Here is a 16887-nt window from a genome sequence, read left to right as displayed (position 1 = left end):
GGAAATCTGGGGTCTTTGTCACAGCTGTTCCCTTCACCCCACTTTACTGAAGTGGAAGTGATAGAATTCTTTCTCCTGCCGAGCGTGGCAGTGTGGGGGTGGAGGCTAAGAGCAGAACTTGGATCTCTGCCCTTACCTAGGCCCTGAAGCGAAAAATTAGATTCCAAGTATTTCCATTTTTATTAATGCATCTGACTAAACTTAACTTTTAGACCATTTCTTAGTCACTTAAACTCAATTAAGCTTTTCTTTCTTATTTTGACTTTGGAAATGCATATTATTCCATATTCTCTACCATATTCCCCAATCATTCCAGAACGGAATAATTTGTACCTTGATTTTCGTTTTTCTACTTAACTGTTTTTTAAATTCACTTTCATCTGGATCTTAAGGTCTGGTTTTATTATCCTTAGTTAGAGCATCCTTGATATACTCTTGATAACACTGTCATCCCGTTGTTCATCGATTTGCTTGAGTGGGTACCAGTAACATCTCCACTGTGAGACTTGTCACGGTTTTGGGCTTATCAAATACACCACAGGGAGCTTGCCAAGCTCTGCTGTGTGGGTAGGATACTCTTGGTAGCTTGCCAGGCTCTCCAAGAGGGATGGAGGAATTGGACCTGGGTCAGCCATATGCAAGGCAAATGCCCTACCCGCTGTACTGTCATTCCAGTCCATTCTTTTGCTACAAGAGAATAATGACCAAAGTCATTACTGTAGCCAGACATTATATATACTAAACCCTTCACATATATAATACACTGAATTGTCAAAATGATTCTATAATATGTCTATTATTATTTATAGAGAAAGAAGCTCAGAGAAGTTATTTGTCTAAAGTGACCCAGACCCAGATAGAAGGTCACAAATTTTCAGTCCCATCTCCTGATTTTGGAGAGACAGGGAGAGAATCTAGAGATGAATTCAATGGCCTCACCATGACTAATATTTAATCATTCTTGTGTATGTAGCAGAGAGCTTCCTCGTTAGTGAACTCCTGGAGATTCTAAAATAGTGGACTCAGAGGGCCTGTTTGCCTGTGCTCTTTCCCCATATCTTACCTATATAACTCTTTCACCAGATAGTTCCGGAGTTATAGACATTTACAATAAATAAGTTATATATTAAGTAAAATGTTTCTCTTAGTTATGGGAAGTCGGACTTTCTATTGAACTATGTATGTGAGTCAGGATGTTGGGGGGGAGGGTTAAAGCTGTGGGATCTGATGTTGTGTCTGGGTCAGAACTGAGTTGAATTTGTGGATTACTTGGTCAGTACCTAAAGAGAAATGAATTACTTCTTTGATGCACCATGAGGGAAATTCATATTGGAATTGGTCTCAGAATCTTTGACTCAAATCCATCATCAATGAAAAGTCTTCATTTAGTCTAGTGTCTCTACTTAACGGCAGTTGACATAATGTGCATTTCATTACCTCAGAAGACATAAAACTACTTCAATATAAATTTATTTTCCCAAAGTTGTCATTTCAGTGTTTATTTCCCTCTCTATCTATACTTTAGAAGAAGTCTTGTTCCCCTTTTGCCAAGTATTTCAGAAGATTGTTGAATACAGTTCTCTTTCCTGAATTCACCTTCTGTCTCCTCCAGGGTGTCTTACTGGAATTTTAAGCTTAACAGTTACTAACCTGAGCTCATTCATCTACATCCCCTTCACTCACTAAATTTATTTCCCTAAACTTGGCCCAATTTTCTTGTTTCCACCTTTGCACTAAAAGCAGTTTCTCCCAAGGACCCAAGACACTGATAACCTTTAATTCCTTTCTTTCCTCTGTCTTATTGCTTTAGCCCTCAATTCAAATGTTAACTTTGTTCTACTCTCAGAATGTCTCACCTTCAGATCCAGTATTCCTTCTCTTACTGATATCCATCATCTTGAGGAATGGCACCATTCAGCTAGTCTTCATAAAACAGTTTGTCACTCTCTGACTCAAAAACCTTCTGTATCTCCCTCCCCAAATGAGTGTCCAGATTTCTCCTTAATGTAATTCAAGCCCCTTCGTGATACTGTTCCATCCCATGCATTTTTCCTGGCTTCTACTCACCACTACACAGACAATAATCAGTGAAGCAGAACTTCTTGACTACTCCCTGTGGCTGCCTGATTGACTTCCTGGTTTGGCTCATCTTTCCTTTTAGGTGAAATACCCTTTCTCTAATCTGCTCAGTAAATATCTCTTCTACCCAGGTCACATGCTGTCTCCTATATAACGCCTCCCTCAAATCCCCCTATCAAATATGACCTATCCACTTTTTAAATTCCTCCAATTCTATGGAAATGTTCAAGCTCCTTCATTTTTTTCAGGGTCAAAAAATCTTAAATTGTGATGGAGATATTCAGGCCCCCTCTGTATTCACCACTCTCTGTACATTAAAGACAGAGCAGAAAGTAGATGAGTGGCAGCTTGAGAGTGGCAAAGCCAGGCCCTGGGAAGTCTCACAGGGACTCTCCATTTCCAGTTTATGAAGAATCTAAATGTCTTTTAATCTGACTACATGATTGACTAGTTAGCCCTCTCTCCTTGATTTCATGCCATTATTATTTTAGTTCATACCATCTTCTTTCATTCTGGACCTCCAAAGTACCTAGTTTCTTGTCCAAAGTGGATGCTTATTATAATATTGTTATTGGATAAAATTGATGAATTTTTCTACTGTCAAAATATCTCCAGACTCGGGGACAATTTGAAAGTCCTTTGGCCTAAGGCCTGTGACCAGGGAGAGTTTATCCATGCTTTTCTTTAACTTAACCAATGCTTTCTTGTGTTTCAGATTCTGTATTTAAGATCACCAATTTTGAAATTTAATTGAGTACCCCAAATATACTTATGGACGAGGAAAAGAAGGCATAATTTATCTCTTAGGCTGAATCAAATTTACTCTGATTCTGGATTGTCAGTTCAAACTGGAAATATTTCAACCGTTACAGTGGCCATGGCTGGAGCTACAGTGCTACAGTGGCCATGTCACACACTCTAAAATTAAATAAGAAATAATAACCAGGAATTTAAAATGTTAACCCATAATCACAAAAACATATATTAGACTACCCGTCTGCCTCTCTTTTGCACAAGAGCATGTGTGTGTAATGCAAATGTCAATGCTTCAAAGTACACAGTCCCACTAATACAACATACATAGCTGTAGCACAGTTATCTTTGAGAAATGTAAAACTGCAGCTTCAGATGGGAATTCAAATAATGGCAAAGAATTATGGATAATTATGTCACTGATAATTTTATTGCTATTGTGGTTATTGTTTTAATTCCAGGTCTGGTGGCTGACTTTCTCTGCAATAGAGTTTTAAACCATTTCTGAAAAATTATGACTTAAAAGCAGTAACCTTTATGACACCAAAGATCCCCAGTTCAAGCAAGCTCACAGTGGAAGGATGGAAAACAATTGACGATGCACTTTGGAATGAGACGCTCTCTCTATATATTAACATGTGGTCTTATTAGGCATCTGTCACAGAAACAGACTGAATTCAACCCACAGTTGACATCAGGCACATTTTCTAGACAAAGAAACTGTGGGTTGGTAGAGAATGAAGTATCAGTACCAAGAGAGGGGATCCCGAGCTCCCGTAATTCACTCAGCCCCTAGCTTTCTTCACCCCTCATCCTTTTTCCTGAAGTGTTTCAGGGCATTGTTCCTTCAGTTTCCACAGAGTTGGTTGAAGGTAGACACCATAGGTTTGATTGATACAGCAATTTGCATCTCAAGGCATCACTCGATAAATACAGTGCAATGGAAGGCTACTCCCTCACAAGCCAATTTCCCCCTCTGGGCTGACTTTAGAAGCTCATTGATGTCACTTCCTTCCTCAGTCAGCAAGTGAATTTTCTTTAATTCTCAAGACCAGCTGTCCATGCTGTCAACAGAAAGTTATTAAAATTCCTTTAAAGTGAATAAAAATAGCCTAAAAGCAAATGTACTTGGAAACAGGAAAGAATCAGTATGCAAAGTCCACAAACCTCTGAGCGAAATAATGTTGATCCAACCAGAGATTTCAAACATTGTATATTCAAGATGTTAGAAAAAAATAATTAAAAGATGCTAAACCACATACTTCTTAATCTTTTATTAGCAAAGGCTTATGCAGTTAAAATTTATCCCCTCAATTCCATTCCTCTTTTTTCAAATATCATTTGAATATATTTGGGAATGACTTCAGTTTTCCTTAAGTGGGATTCCCTCCCTTTTCCTTGCCTTGGCCAGCAAACAGTTTCTTCTCTCCAAAGCCCAGACTATCCATAAGCAAGAGGAAAGAGTTCTCATTAACAGCAATGATAATCGTTAGGACGAAATAATAATAATAGCATAATTCTATGTTATAACATATTGAAAGGTTTTAATAGCAACAGAGGAGGAAATTTTTCTTATTTAAGTAACTATAACTCAGGAAATTAATGGTCTCTCTGGCTTCTTGGTCCCCATGAACTTCAGCCAACTGCCTGACCTCAGTCTCCTAGTTTTGGGGATAAGAAGACATCCCTCTGACCTCCTAAATTAGTTCTTCTTCATCCTATGCCTCATATTCTAGCTCCCACCTTCCAGCCTGACTTGTGCATGAGCTGCCACTGAAGTACCTCCAAAAGAGATCTGTTCCTGCCATCCATATCAAATGCAGGCCCCTCTCACTGCCTAGTTTGAGCAGATGTCACAAATCCTAAATCCTGAACTTTAGCCAAGGAAACCTATTTACTTGCTGTTACCAATTTAGGATAAAGGCCAGTTTTGGGTCTTGGGTTCCTACCAATAGTTGGAGTTCTCAGGATAAACCTTTCTTGGTGCTACCCACATGATATCATTTAGACGTTTTAACTACATCAACTGCACTAATTCAATGAAAATTATACCTATGTTGTCATTTTTGGTGTGCAAGCAGCCCTTCATTTTTGTCCATGTGGTTTAGTAAAAGAGAATGGCGAACATAGGGGAAATTCAGAATAGAAGAAAATTAAAATATTGCTGATCTTTTGTGAAAATATGAAGCAAATTGTGATCAACTAGAATTAACTCTTTGTCCTTCAATTCCTACAACTTTTAATATTAATTGTGTTCAAAATTTAAAATCATAGATGCTAAATATAATGGTAGGAAGATCTTTGGCATGACAACATGTCAGGATACTAAAAAATTTCATGGAAAATCACCTGAGCTCTAATATTAAAAGGTTGCTAATACAAAATAAAGAAATTGGTCTGGTTTATAATTCATCAATGACAGGCCCTAAATTTATCCACCTAATTACTTTTAAGCCATGAAGCTTTCCTTTCATTAGGGAGCTGAGCCAAGAACTGCTGCCTTCAGTATATATCAGTGGCCAACATAAACCTCTCTCCATCAGTGCTTCCATAAATATGTCTGGAACACCTCGAGTGTATCAACAACAAGTCTGGGGATAATAATAAACAAGATGAACTTAGACTCAGATCCCAGGGGACCTGTGTTATAAATAGGAGACAAGCAAAGAAGCAAGAAATATATAATAACAAAATAACTATAGTTGTGATGAGCAATATGGAAGCAACAAATTAAATGAACTGATTGATAATCACAGAGGATATGGGATGAGTAGAGGAGAATCCCCAGTCACAGAGCTAACCTGGGACCTGAAATTAACTTGAAGATTCCTGGAAATCCAGCCCTGCAAAATTGGAGAAACCAAAGGCTGGAGATCCAGGACAGCAGGACAGGCGTTTGTCTTGCATGCAGCCACCTTGGGTTTGATCCTGAAATCCTTTACGGTCCCTAGGGCTCCGCCAGGAGTGTTCCCCGAGCACAGAGCCGGGAGTAAGTCCTGAGCATCACCAGGTGTGACCCCAAAGCCAAAACCTAAAATAAGATAAAATTGGAGAAACGGCAGCATGTGCCAGGGACCAGAGGTCTAAAAATTATCATGAGATTAAGATGGTTGAACTACTTGGAGGCCAGCAGCCACGGGTCTGCTGCCGCTAACCTTTCACTCTGTGTCAAACCAGCAGTTTGCAGGTGACTGTGTCAAGGCATGGGAGAAGGAGTAAGAAAAGTGGCCTGGGTGTCAAGGAGCCCCAGCTGCTGCATAGTGCTGGCATCTCTAAGTGGTTCAACGTGCACATGGGGTTGGGCTTCCTATCCATGATCTTCTGTGTCAAGATCACACGTGACCTTCTGCTAGACATTTTGTGCATCTGGTGCTACAAATGTGGAGGTCTGGACCATCATGTTCAAGAATACAATTTGCCACCCCAGCCCAAGAAATGCCACTTCTGCCAGAGCATCAGTTTATATGGTGGCCTCTTGTCCAGTGAAAGTCCAGGAGGTCCCCAGCAGACAGAGGAAGCCCCGTACTTCCTAGAGAAAGGAGTGATGATCCATTCCCCTGCCCTGCTGCCTGAGGCCCAGAATTGAGCCAGTGGGTGGGCTCTATCCTCTTGCAATCACAAGTTTCAGAATGCAGTCATGGATTGGCAGAGAGAAAACGGAGATAAGGCTAGTAAGGGGCAACTGGCACCGCCATGTATGTCCAGAGCTTCGGCCCCTTTCCTTTCTTGGTGGGGGTGAGGGTGAGGCAAAGGAACTCCATCCAAGCTGTCTGAATGCACCTGAAGGCTTGGGGGTGGTCCCTCCCTGCGTACTTTATCTGTCTCTACACCCAGAGTATCTTTTTTTAATATAATAAGAATTTATGAAAAAGTGTGCAATTGTTGTCCCAGTGCAATGGAACAAGAACAGTATAACATAAATGTCCAAAATTTATATATACATATATATACGAAACCAAATGCAGAAAAAGAACACCATGTACCCAAAATAATTATCTATCCTGAAACATTCTAAAAATTATTCAGGGTTTCCAGGGAAAAGGACGATACACCCAGAATATCTTAACTTTTGAGATACCCTGGACACAGAAGTTTTTCCTTTTAAATAACGCTGTGTAATTGTTTTCCATGCCAGAGTGAAAAGATTGAGCAGATAAGAGACCAGATTGATGGGTCTAACCCCCAAGCTTTTACATTCTGTGGTACGGAATATCAGGGCTTAAAGGGAGTTTTTCCACATCTTGTCTCCTCAAAACCCCTTAGGTCAGGGTGTTCATCACAAATGATAGATTGTGATGAAGAGGCAGAAGGACAGTCTCGGGGACAGTTCTAAACTGCACCTAAGCGCCCCTTCCCATTCTGGGCCAATGATTTTATTAGCCGTCTTGGATGGCTGAACCATGCCCCCACCTCCCTCTTGAATGCCGACTGCACAGGCCATGTGCTCCTGAGGTATCACATGCATCTTATTTTTGTCCCTAATATAAATATTCTGGTTTTATATTTTTGTGTATTTTAATCTATAACTCTCATTCCTGTTTTGTGTTCTCAAGTACATTAGCAATCCCAGGAATAAATCAGCAGCAGCTTTGGGGCTGCACAATAGGAATACATTTTTGGTGTTTGTTCAGCAGAGAGAAAACTATTTGGAGTGGGCAGACTATTGAGCTACCTCAGTTATATTAATTCTGAGCTGGTTTTTCTGCTATTAGATCCTCTTGAAATCTCAACCTTCAGTGTTTCCATGGGCAGTGTGGGGTTAGGTTTTCAGTGGCTTGCCCCATAACTAGATACCCTGTAGAAAGAAACTGCTCTGGCCAGGAAAGGTGATGTTAAGAGGTTAGGGAAGTTAAGTTCAAGGCACTGATTGGAAGCCAAGGTCAGAGGTCTGTGTGTGTGTAACAGAGGGTTTCTGTCCCAGGTCACAGGATTCTTTACATCCCAGAAGTAAAGCATCCATCTCTTCACAGAATTTGGCTAGGACTGCTAGGCAGACGGGAGTATGTGTATGTGTGTTTGCAGAAAGTTTGAGTTAGCAAGGACAGATTTTAAGAGTATACCTAATGATCCACTTTGAGCTGCCCAGGTATGTATGTATGAAATGGAGACAAAAATCCAGATTCTTCAACTCTGGCTTCCAAAGGAACCTTCAGAGATTTCTCCTTTATGGACACTCTGGCCAGTGTCCTGCCCTGTGGCATCAGTGATTCACATCATGGTGGACAAAGGAGAAAAGGGGCGGGGGAGGGGAAGGAGGTGCTTTTCAATTCTGTAATCACTGCAGATCTCTACCTCATTGTACTGAAATGAAGTAAATGCAGATTGACCCTGTTGGGTGATGTGGCCAACCCGAATTCCTGTCTCCTCCAACGTACAGCCCCCTGCAGTTACTCTATATGTCTGGGCTTCGTAGAACTATGAATAACTGATTTGTTGGTTGCTGGTGGTCTTATTTGTGTAAATATGATTGGTCTTCTCCATGTTCTTTTGAGGTTTTAATGTGTACAAAAATAATCATCACATTTTTGACAAAGGGTTCTGCACTAGGCACAAGAACCTGAAACCAACTTAGGGACTATTCTTGAAAACGGATCTTGAACCATCCTTTCTTTTGTATTCCACAGCCTATATTACCTACTTTGAATCAGATCTTTTGTCCCTCAAACTGTTAACATCACCTGAATGTTTCCCCACTTCCTTAATTTCCTTGTCACTCACTGCCTTCCCCCAAAATAAACCCACAAACTATACACAAACTATATACAGTTTCTGGTGTGTCTCCACAAAGTCTTGAAATCATTTTGAAAATAAAAAAAATTTAGAAATTAAGGATACTCCATTGTTTATTCCCAGTCTCTGAAGATAGGACTATTACTTGATATTTTTTTCATGCCAAACACATGCTGCTGTATTACGTTAGTCTTGAATCCCAGGGTAGAGAGAAGCAGTGAGGGGGCCTCTCATGCAGAAAGTGGGATCAGGAGACCAAGGAAAGGAAGATGAATGAATATCAAAGTCACTCATGAATTTCTGCAGGTGCAAGAAACTCAGGTCAAAATGGATACAAGATTGTTTAATAAGAGATAGAAGAATATGATGCTATTGTTACTGCTGAAAATGAAGGTTTAGCATAAAATCTTGAATTTATGGTTATATTGGAGAGTAGGAAAGCTTGGACCTGTCTGTTCTTTCCTTGATCACTTTCTGTCACCCATGAACTGAAAGAGATGCAAAGTCACCCTGCCATTGAATCAATCACCTATTATTTGATAGTTGATTCTGCTATATTGGTTGCTTCCTTTCCCAGTTGCTGTCATTTTATTATGTACCTGCTTATCCTTTTTCCATTCCCTTTCTTTAATCTGGGAAGATACTCTGGAAAGATACAATGAATCTTTAAAGATAAAGAATATTTAAATATTAAAGGAATATGTAAAGATTGAGTGAATGAATACTTATTGATAAAAATACTCAAATAAAAATTATAAGTTGTGAACAAAAAGGAAGAGGAACCGAGATCTGGGTGAAGTTGGAAAGATAGACAAAAGGTAGATGTGCAAAGCACGTAGGATGTCTGGCTTTTAGAGGGAACAAGAGTAGAAGCAGGAAGATGACCAGAAGGCTAATGTTGTAATCCAGGGAGAGATATTGAAGTCTTTCGATGAGGCTGTGGTTAGGCACAGGAGATCTGGATAAATTGATTTCAAAAAACTAAACACTGTCCCCTAATATCTACAGACTCATCTTCCTGCCTTCCATGCTCCTTTGGCTCCTGTTGTATTTGATCCCCTCCACCTATTTCCTACTATTTCCTGACCTTTTCAAAAGCAATGGGCATGGCTCTGCATTCTTTTGCAGAATGAAAAAAATAGAGGCTGAGTTTACCAACTTGTCAGATCTTCTTTGCTTTATATCACTATATCGCTGCTTTTCTCCTGGTTCTCTGGTGCCTTTCTTAAGTATACTTTAATTGTGGAGGGGGAGAAGGAGAGGGTAGTGGGAAGGATGGCGGGATGTGAAACTTCAGAGTCTTACAGTTATAAAATGTCAAATCATATAAAACAGAAAAATATAGTTGTACCTGCACCTCAAAAAAGAGGGAAAAATTCTTAGTAATACTTTCTGGTTTTTTCTTGCTCCATCTCAGTTTTAAATACTTCACATAGGGAACCTTCAAAACAGTCTGAGCATCCCTCCACACCCCTCCAAAACTAATAATGCTGATGTCAGTCACAGTGCACAATAAACAATGGCTTGGAAAAGAAAGGGATTGGGGGGTAGTGGGGAGGCAGCAAAGATCCCAACCTGTCTTGGTCACAGTTGAGCCCTCAGCTCTTAATATCTGTATGTAACACATAGTATCTAATCTCATCTTTGTTGGTTATATGAATAAATAAGCTATATGTGACTGATCTTTATTCTCTTTATCTGTATGTTACCAATTTCTCCCCAACATCTCTTCCATACATTTTTTTATGTATTCCCCCTTAACTTCCTTCATTTAGTTCTTCAGAATATAAGCTTTATCCCTCACCTAGTTTATCCACCCCTTAAAAGACCCCTTGGAAAAGATGCCCATTTCTCTCCAAAATCCATTCCATCTGTTGACCCGTTCAATTTTCCTGCACATCCCACCTCTAGTGAAGAAACCATAATGATCTCCAAATTGTCTGCTACTCTAAATATAGACAGTAGACTTGTCTATGTCTACTACAACCTATGTTGGTTGTAGTCTCCCCGCACTCAGCAATCTCCTCAAGTCACCTTTTTCCATGATTCTAGATATAATCTGTTTTAAAAGTTCTGAAGATCACATGGCTCTTTCTCCCGGAAGGGAACATAACATGAAGCCTGCCATAGCCATGCCACCAGATTCCGCTACAGGCTGTTTTCATTCGGGGCACCTCAGAGGGGGGCAGGTGAGAGACCTCCCCGCCCCAAGGAACCCAGCCCCGTCAGCTGAAAACCTACAGAACTCAACCATCACCACACTCAAGGCCAGTCCCCACATGCTCGGGCCAACCCTCACGCATGAGTGAACATATTCTTGGGCCGGGCGACATATCATAAGACACGCCCTACCCATTCTCCATAAGTACCACACCACATTTGATGGGGTTCAGATAGTAGGCAACAAATCATAGAGGGAAATATATATATGTGCATCATACATATTTTCATTTATATATACGAAAGCTCATGTCACTCAACCTTTAACAACATGTTAGCGATATCCTAAAGAATGTCTTAATGGCCCCTGCCAAAATAGAACAATCCTCACACTGTTTCCTTTGTGAATACTTTTTTTGTAAGCATTTTCAGCGATTCTTCATAACAGACAATGCAAAATATATTATTTCGGTTGTGCCTTGGGTCAGAGATTGAGGCTTGAGATGGAAACATTCCAAATTTGGTGGTGGGAAGGTGTAATGGTGGTGGGATTTGTGTTTGAATATTAAATGTCATCAGATATTGTGAACTACCTTATAAAATAAAAAATTAGAAAAAAATAAAGAAATAAATTAAAGTTCTGATTCAGTTACCACCTTCTCACTTCCTATTTTTGTATCCCAAGATGGGTCCTATTTCAACTTGTTTTTAAGCTCTTGTATTCATCCTGTCTCTGAGTATTTGCTCAAGCATACGTATATCCAGATGATTTTCTTGAATTCCATTAAGTAAAAGGCCAATAAATTAAAATTGGGTCCTTGAGTAATTAAGATTGGGTTTATTACTGAATTCTGTGTAAATTAAGACAATATAACAGTATGAAATGATTTCAATAGCAAAATTACATTCTAGAAATGTTTTGTTCCCCAAGACCAACTACACTGGCTCTGCCTCCTGTGTTTCCACAATTTGTCATTCATAACTCTATTAAAACACTTCTCATGGTGTGCCACAATTTACCTCCAGCTTTTCTCTCCCTCTTGACTCCTGTAGGGGTGGGCATACTGCTGTGTGCATCTTTGTGTGCCCAGCATTTAGGAAGTAACTGGCACATTGAAGACGGTATCCTTAGAAGGAGAAGATAGTGATCTCAGACCTTTAGTCCATTGTGCTAGAAAAATGGTAGGCAACTATTAAGTCTAGTTTGGAAATATTAAAAATGCTCCAATGTAGCTGGAATTTAAGGAACTTATCATTAAGTCACTGTCACTGTCACTGTCATCCCATTGCTCATCGATTTGTTCGAGCCGGCACCAGTAACGTCTCTCATTGTGAGACTTATTGTTACTGTTTTGGGCATATCCAATACACCACGGGTATCATTAAGTGTAGACATTAAATTACATATTATTGAAAAATTATGAGGGTTTCAGATCTGTGGGTTCCTGCCCCTGCCTTATTTTGTTGCATGTGGGCATTATTCTGAGGAGCAGATTCACAGATGTGTTTAGATTCTCAAAAGAACCTACTGCTCTAAGAGGTTAAGAGCCACCGTTTCAAGTTGCTTAGGCAGTAACAGAGCTCCCCCTGAAGTTTCACTAGATCTGGGTGATGAATCAAACTAGTTAAAATGGAGAGGGGCAATTAATAAGTCTCATCACAGAGTTTGGAAGTTAAGGCAGTTATCCTAGAATTAAAATCTTCAGGAAGTAGGTCTCAAATTGATGAGAGTGATTGGGGTTTATATAACTTCCATTTCTGAGGTTCCTTCTGAACAGCAGTGTCCCTAAATTATTTTCATCATAAGAAGAGTCAACAATGGCCATAATGTTCCTCTGAAGTTTATTTTGCTCTTGTTTTAAAAGACATAATGAGATTACAATTTGAGGATTTGAAGTTAACTATTTCTATGTACCACATACCCTGACACTTTAACAACCTTGTCAAGTATATTTGTTTTGTTTCGTTTTACCCACTTCAGTCCTCTTCTAAACAAAGCTTAAAAGGAACCAAACCTAATTGTGAACAAGACAGGTTGGTTTCACTGAACATCAGCTGTGGCTATGTGTTAGAAGAGTAGCAAGTTTTCAACTGAGGACATTGTAATGCCTCTGACTGTTAAATATGGGCAGCTGTCTTCATGGATTTGATTCCTAGTCTCCTAATCTGTAACAAAATGAAGGAGGTGCAACAATCCGCACTGTACAAGTTGCTCTAAGGATACTATTTGTCCAAAATCCCTTGCACTGGGCCAGGGGCATCACAGTTGCTCCATACTTGATTGCTTCCTTCCCTGCCCCCTCAAAAGAACAACCAAATCAGAGCATTGCAGCTTTTTGAATCAGTTCCCTATGGCTTCTGTAATGAGCTATCATATCAAACATTGTGGTTTAAAATAAAAATGTATTCATCATAAAGCTCTGGATATCAGCTTAAAATAAGTCTCAGACTAAGAGTACTGGCAAGACTGCATCGCCTCTGGCTTCTCTAGAAAGGATTCCACTTCCTTCCCCTTTCCGGTCTGAAGGCAGCTCCCCCTCCTGACTCTCTCCCCTTCCAGCTGCTACTCTGCCACCATGGCTGCTTCCACTGTCACATTGCTTGGCTCTGACTTTCGCTCTCCAGTATCTGCCTAAGAAGTATCCTTGTGGTAGCATTGAGCACAGCCAAGAAATCCAAGATAATCTTCCCTGATGAAGACCCTGAATCATTGTGTAAAGCCCCTTTGTGTGCTAGACACCACATCCACAGGTGCCAGAAATTAGAACATTTGGAGCATTTGGAGCAGACCAGTATTCTACCTAACTTGGTTGCGGTATAAGCATTCAGAGCCTTTATCCTAGTAATATGGATAAGCCTGTGAGTCTCACTTAATAATGCCCGTTATTAAGGCATTATTAAGTGAGACTTTTCTATTTCATTTCCTATGATAGGTTTAGCAGTATCATTATTCTGAGCTAACATTACCTCAGCTGAAATCTGGGGAGTTTCCCTGGCTGCCTTCTGTTTATCCTGTGTCAGTCTCAGGAACCTACCTCAGAAATGCCTCTAGCTCCAGCTATCCCTCCAATCCTGCTGACTCCTGGATGCTGCACATCAGTCTCCCCCTTCACTGTAAACCCATCCTCCATCCCACCATCCCACTCATCTCCACCAAGAACAACTTTGATCACCTCATAATTCTGAAAACTCTTTTCAGGCTTCCCACAGCCTGTAAGCTAGCTCAGGTCAGCAATCTCCAAAGCTGATCTTACCCACTTCCCTCATTGCCTGCGTCCCACCTGCTGTGATTGATATATACTATATCACTCAGAAGGTTTCATGATTCACCCGAGTGCATCCTCATGTTGCCTCTTCCTATACTAACTCCCTGGGGATATACATGGCTCATATATTGTAAAGCTCATGCTTATTTCATTTTAATCCTCACAGATCTGGAGAGAAGTAAATGTTATTCACTCTATTCCAGGTCGCTCAACAGGCAAGTGCATTGACTGACTCCAAACCAAACACTTAGTAAAAGGCAGAGCTGTAATTTAGATGCCAGGCTGTTGTCTATTCCATGATCTAGAATCCGGGAGATTGCTACAGGAATAGATGGTGATGATTTGATTCTTTTGAACCTTATTTTTCTCATAAGTTCCTTCCAATTGCTCTTGGTTCCTTAAGGAAACAACGCTAAGAATCTGTGGAACTGCAACCACCCCTGGCTTTTGGTGGTTTCTTATACAGCTAAGCATGAAACCACCATACTGCCCAGAAATTGCACACTTTAACATGCATTTCACATAACTGGAGATGTATGTCCACATAAAAACTTGTACACAAATGTTGATAGCAGATTTATTCTCATTAGCCATACCTAGAAACTACTAAAACCACTGCTTTTCCTACAGAAAGTTTAGTCAAACTAAACAAACTTTGATCTATCCAACCAGGGAATACTAAGCAATAAAAAGAAATTAATACACAGGAATATGTACAGAATCTTGGCGTACTCTCCAAAGAACTTTCTAGATTAAGAAAAGTTAATTCCAAAAGACTATAAAACAAATGTTTTATTTGCATAAAATTCTTGAAATGACAAGATAATAGAATTAGGGTAGGTTAGCAGTGGTCAGGAGTTAAGTGGGGGGGGCTGAGGGGGTCGGTGATAGTAGAGAGGGTAAGGCACTTTTCTTGCATGTAGCTAACCTGGATTTGATCTCTAGCAACCCATATGGTCCTCTGAGAACTATCAAGGGTGATCTCTGAGAGCAGAGCCAGGAGTAAAAAATGGAGAAGGGGCTTAGGGGAGGAATTGGATATCTCTCTGAAAAGGCAGTAGGAAGGCTCCTTGTGCTGCACATACTCTGTCTCTTGGCTCTGTCAGTGTCCCTGTTCTTGTGACATTATACACTAGGTCCTCTGGCTGCTACCATTGGGGAAAGCTGGAGAAAGCATGCATGGACGGAAGTGTTCACACATACTAATAATCATGCTGTAAAATTTCTTATGCTTCTTCTTTCCTGATAGTTTGTTAGTTATTACTAAGAATTATTTCTTCTACTTAGAACATACATGACATTGATCACTTTGAGACTATTCTCACAGTAACTAAAGTTTGTTATTTTAGAATATTATTTATAAGCCTCTGGGCTGGAGCGGTAGTATAAGCCTCTATTGTCATTATACATTAATTTATACATTAATTGCTGATTTATTTTTTCCTCTCCTGACCAAGATACCATTTATAGAAGTGTTCATTTGTACTGTATTCTCTGACAGTATTGGAATGTTGGAATGTCTTTAGCATTTTCATAGCTGAGAGAAAAAATTTTTAAAGTGTCCCTTCTAATACCCTGCCACAGTGGCAGGGTGGGGTACGGGGAGATGGGATTGGGGGGGTGTAGAGGGATGCTGGGTTTATTTGTGGTGGAGAATGGGCACTGGTGAAGGGATGGGTTCTCGAACTTTGTATGAGGGAAACATGAGCACAAAAATGTATAAATCTGTAACTGTACCCTCACGGTGATTCACTAATTAAATAAATAAATAAATTTTAAAAATAAAAATAAAAAAATAAAGTGTCCCTTCTGCTACCTGATACCGTAAGTCTCCTTGTCTAGTCCTCAAGGTTCTGTGAGCTCAGCATTAGTTGACACTGACCCAGGTTGTCATTGTTGGGAAGCCTGGGATGGCTTTTTATTCATCACTTTACCATTTCTCTGTTGAGGTTTAATACATTTAATATCTCTCTTCCCCAATTTCCACTCCGATTTCTGTTTTCTTTGCCCAATGGGTTTTATTTAGACTTTGACATGATTTTTCATGCCAATTATTGGAGTGACTGTGAATTTTCATCATGTCAGACAGATCCTTGCTCAGAAAGCCTGTGGGTGCTCTTGGAGTTTGGAGTTCAGAGTGAGAACAGCAAAAGATCAGCACTGCCTTCAATTCATTGTAATACTGTGATGTTAAATTTCTATTTTCTCTCTTTTTCAGTGGCTAAAGAAAAGATCCAGGATCATATCATCAACCAGGTATTTTCTCACATCTTATAATATAGAATTTGCTTTAACTGCTAATGATTAAGAAATTTTAAACATTTTTGAAACGGCTTTGATAATTATTAGATATATACAATATGCATGTTATTGATTCCAAGAAAAAAACTAATTCTGTGCTATGATCATATACTTTTTTTTGTCTTGCATGGCAATTTCCTTTTCTCTACAACACACCATTTTCTACAAAGCTGGAAAACAGTAGGAGTTAAAGCTCTGCCAATTCTGTCTTCCCTCTGAGTGTACCCAACTCTGCATTAATCCTATCCTGGCTGACCAGGAATACTTTATCTACTTGTCCCTTAACTCTGTGGTTTTTTATACACCCAAGTTTTAATATACCCAAACAAAAGTGTCTCCCTCCTGAACACTTAAGACCTATTTTACAGAAGTTTAACATAAAGTTCTAAGTTTATGTCATCTATGCCAAACGCATTGTAAACTCATCAGATTTAAAAGTAGTTAACTTGGCATTGGGGTGATGAATAGACATGCAATTTAGTGAGCTGAGTCAGTGCATTTAATGCATGTGACCTGGGTTCGGTACCAATCACCACATGCACTTTCAATTACTGCAGAAAACAAGTACAATATTTTATTTAAAAAAAAAAAGAAGTTA

At 39.7% G+C, this 16887-nt stretch overlaps 1 protein-coding gene across 5 annotated transcripts in view; it reads left to right on the top strand.

Annotated features, from left to right (window-relative positions):
• The window catches only part of CHST9 (carbohydrate sulfotransferase 9), a 298929-nt gene that overhangs the window by 245980 nt on the left and 36062 nt on the right, over positions 1-16887 (top strand). For all 5 annotated transcript variants that reach the window (XM_055129641.1, XM_004606034.2, XM_055129637.1 and 2 more), the window contains one exon: positions 16207-16244. In XM_055129641.1, the coding sequence (XP_054985616.1) occupies positions 16207-16244 (38 nt within the window). The remainder of the gene's footprint in view (positions 1-16206; positions 16245-16887) is intronic.

Source organism: Sorex araneus, chromosome 2, assembly GCF_027595985.1.
Source record: "Sorex araneus isolate mSorAra2 chromosome 2, mSorAra2.pri, whole genome shotgun sequence".
NCBI lineage: Eukaryota > Metazoa > Chordata > Mammalia > Eulipotyphla > Soricidae > Sorex > Sorex araneus.
The sequence above is the reverse complement of the archived record's forward strand: the minus strand, read 5'-3'. Positions and strand labels throughout refer to the sequence as shown.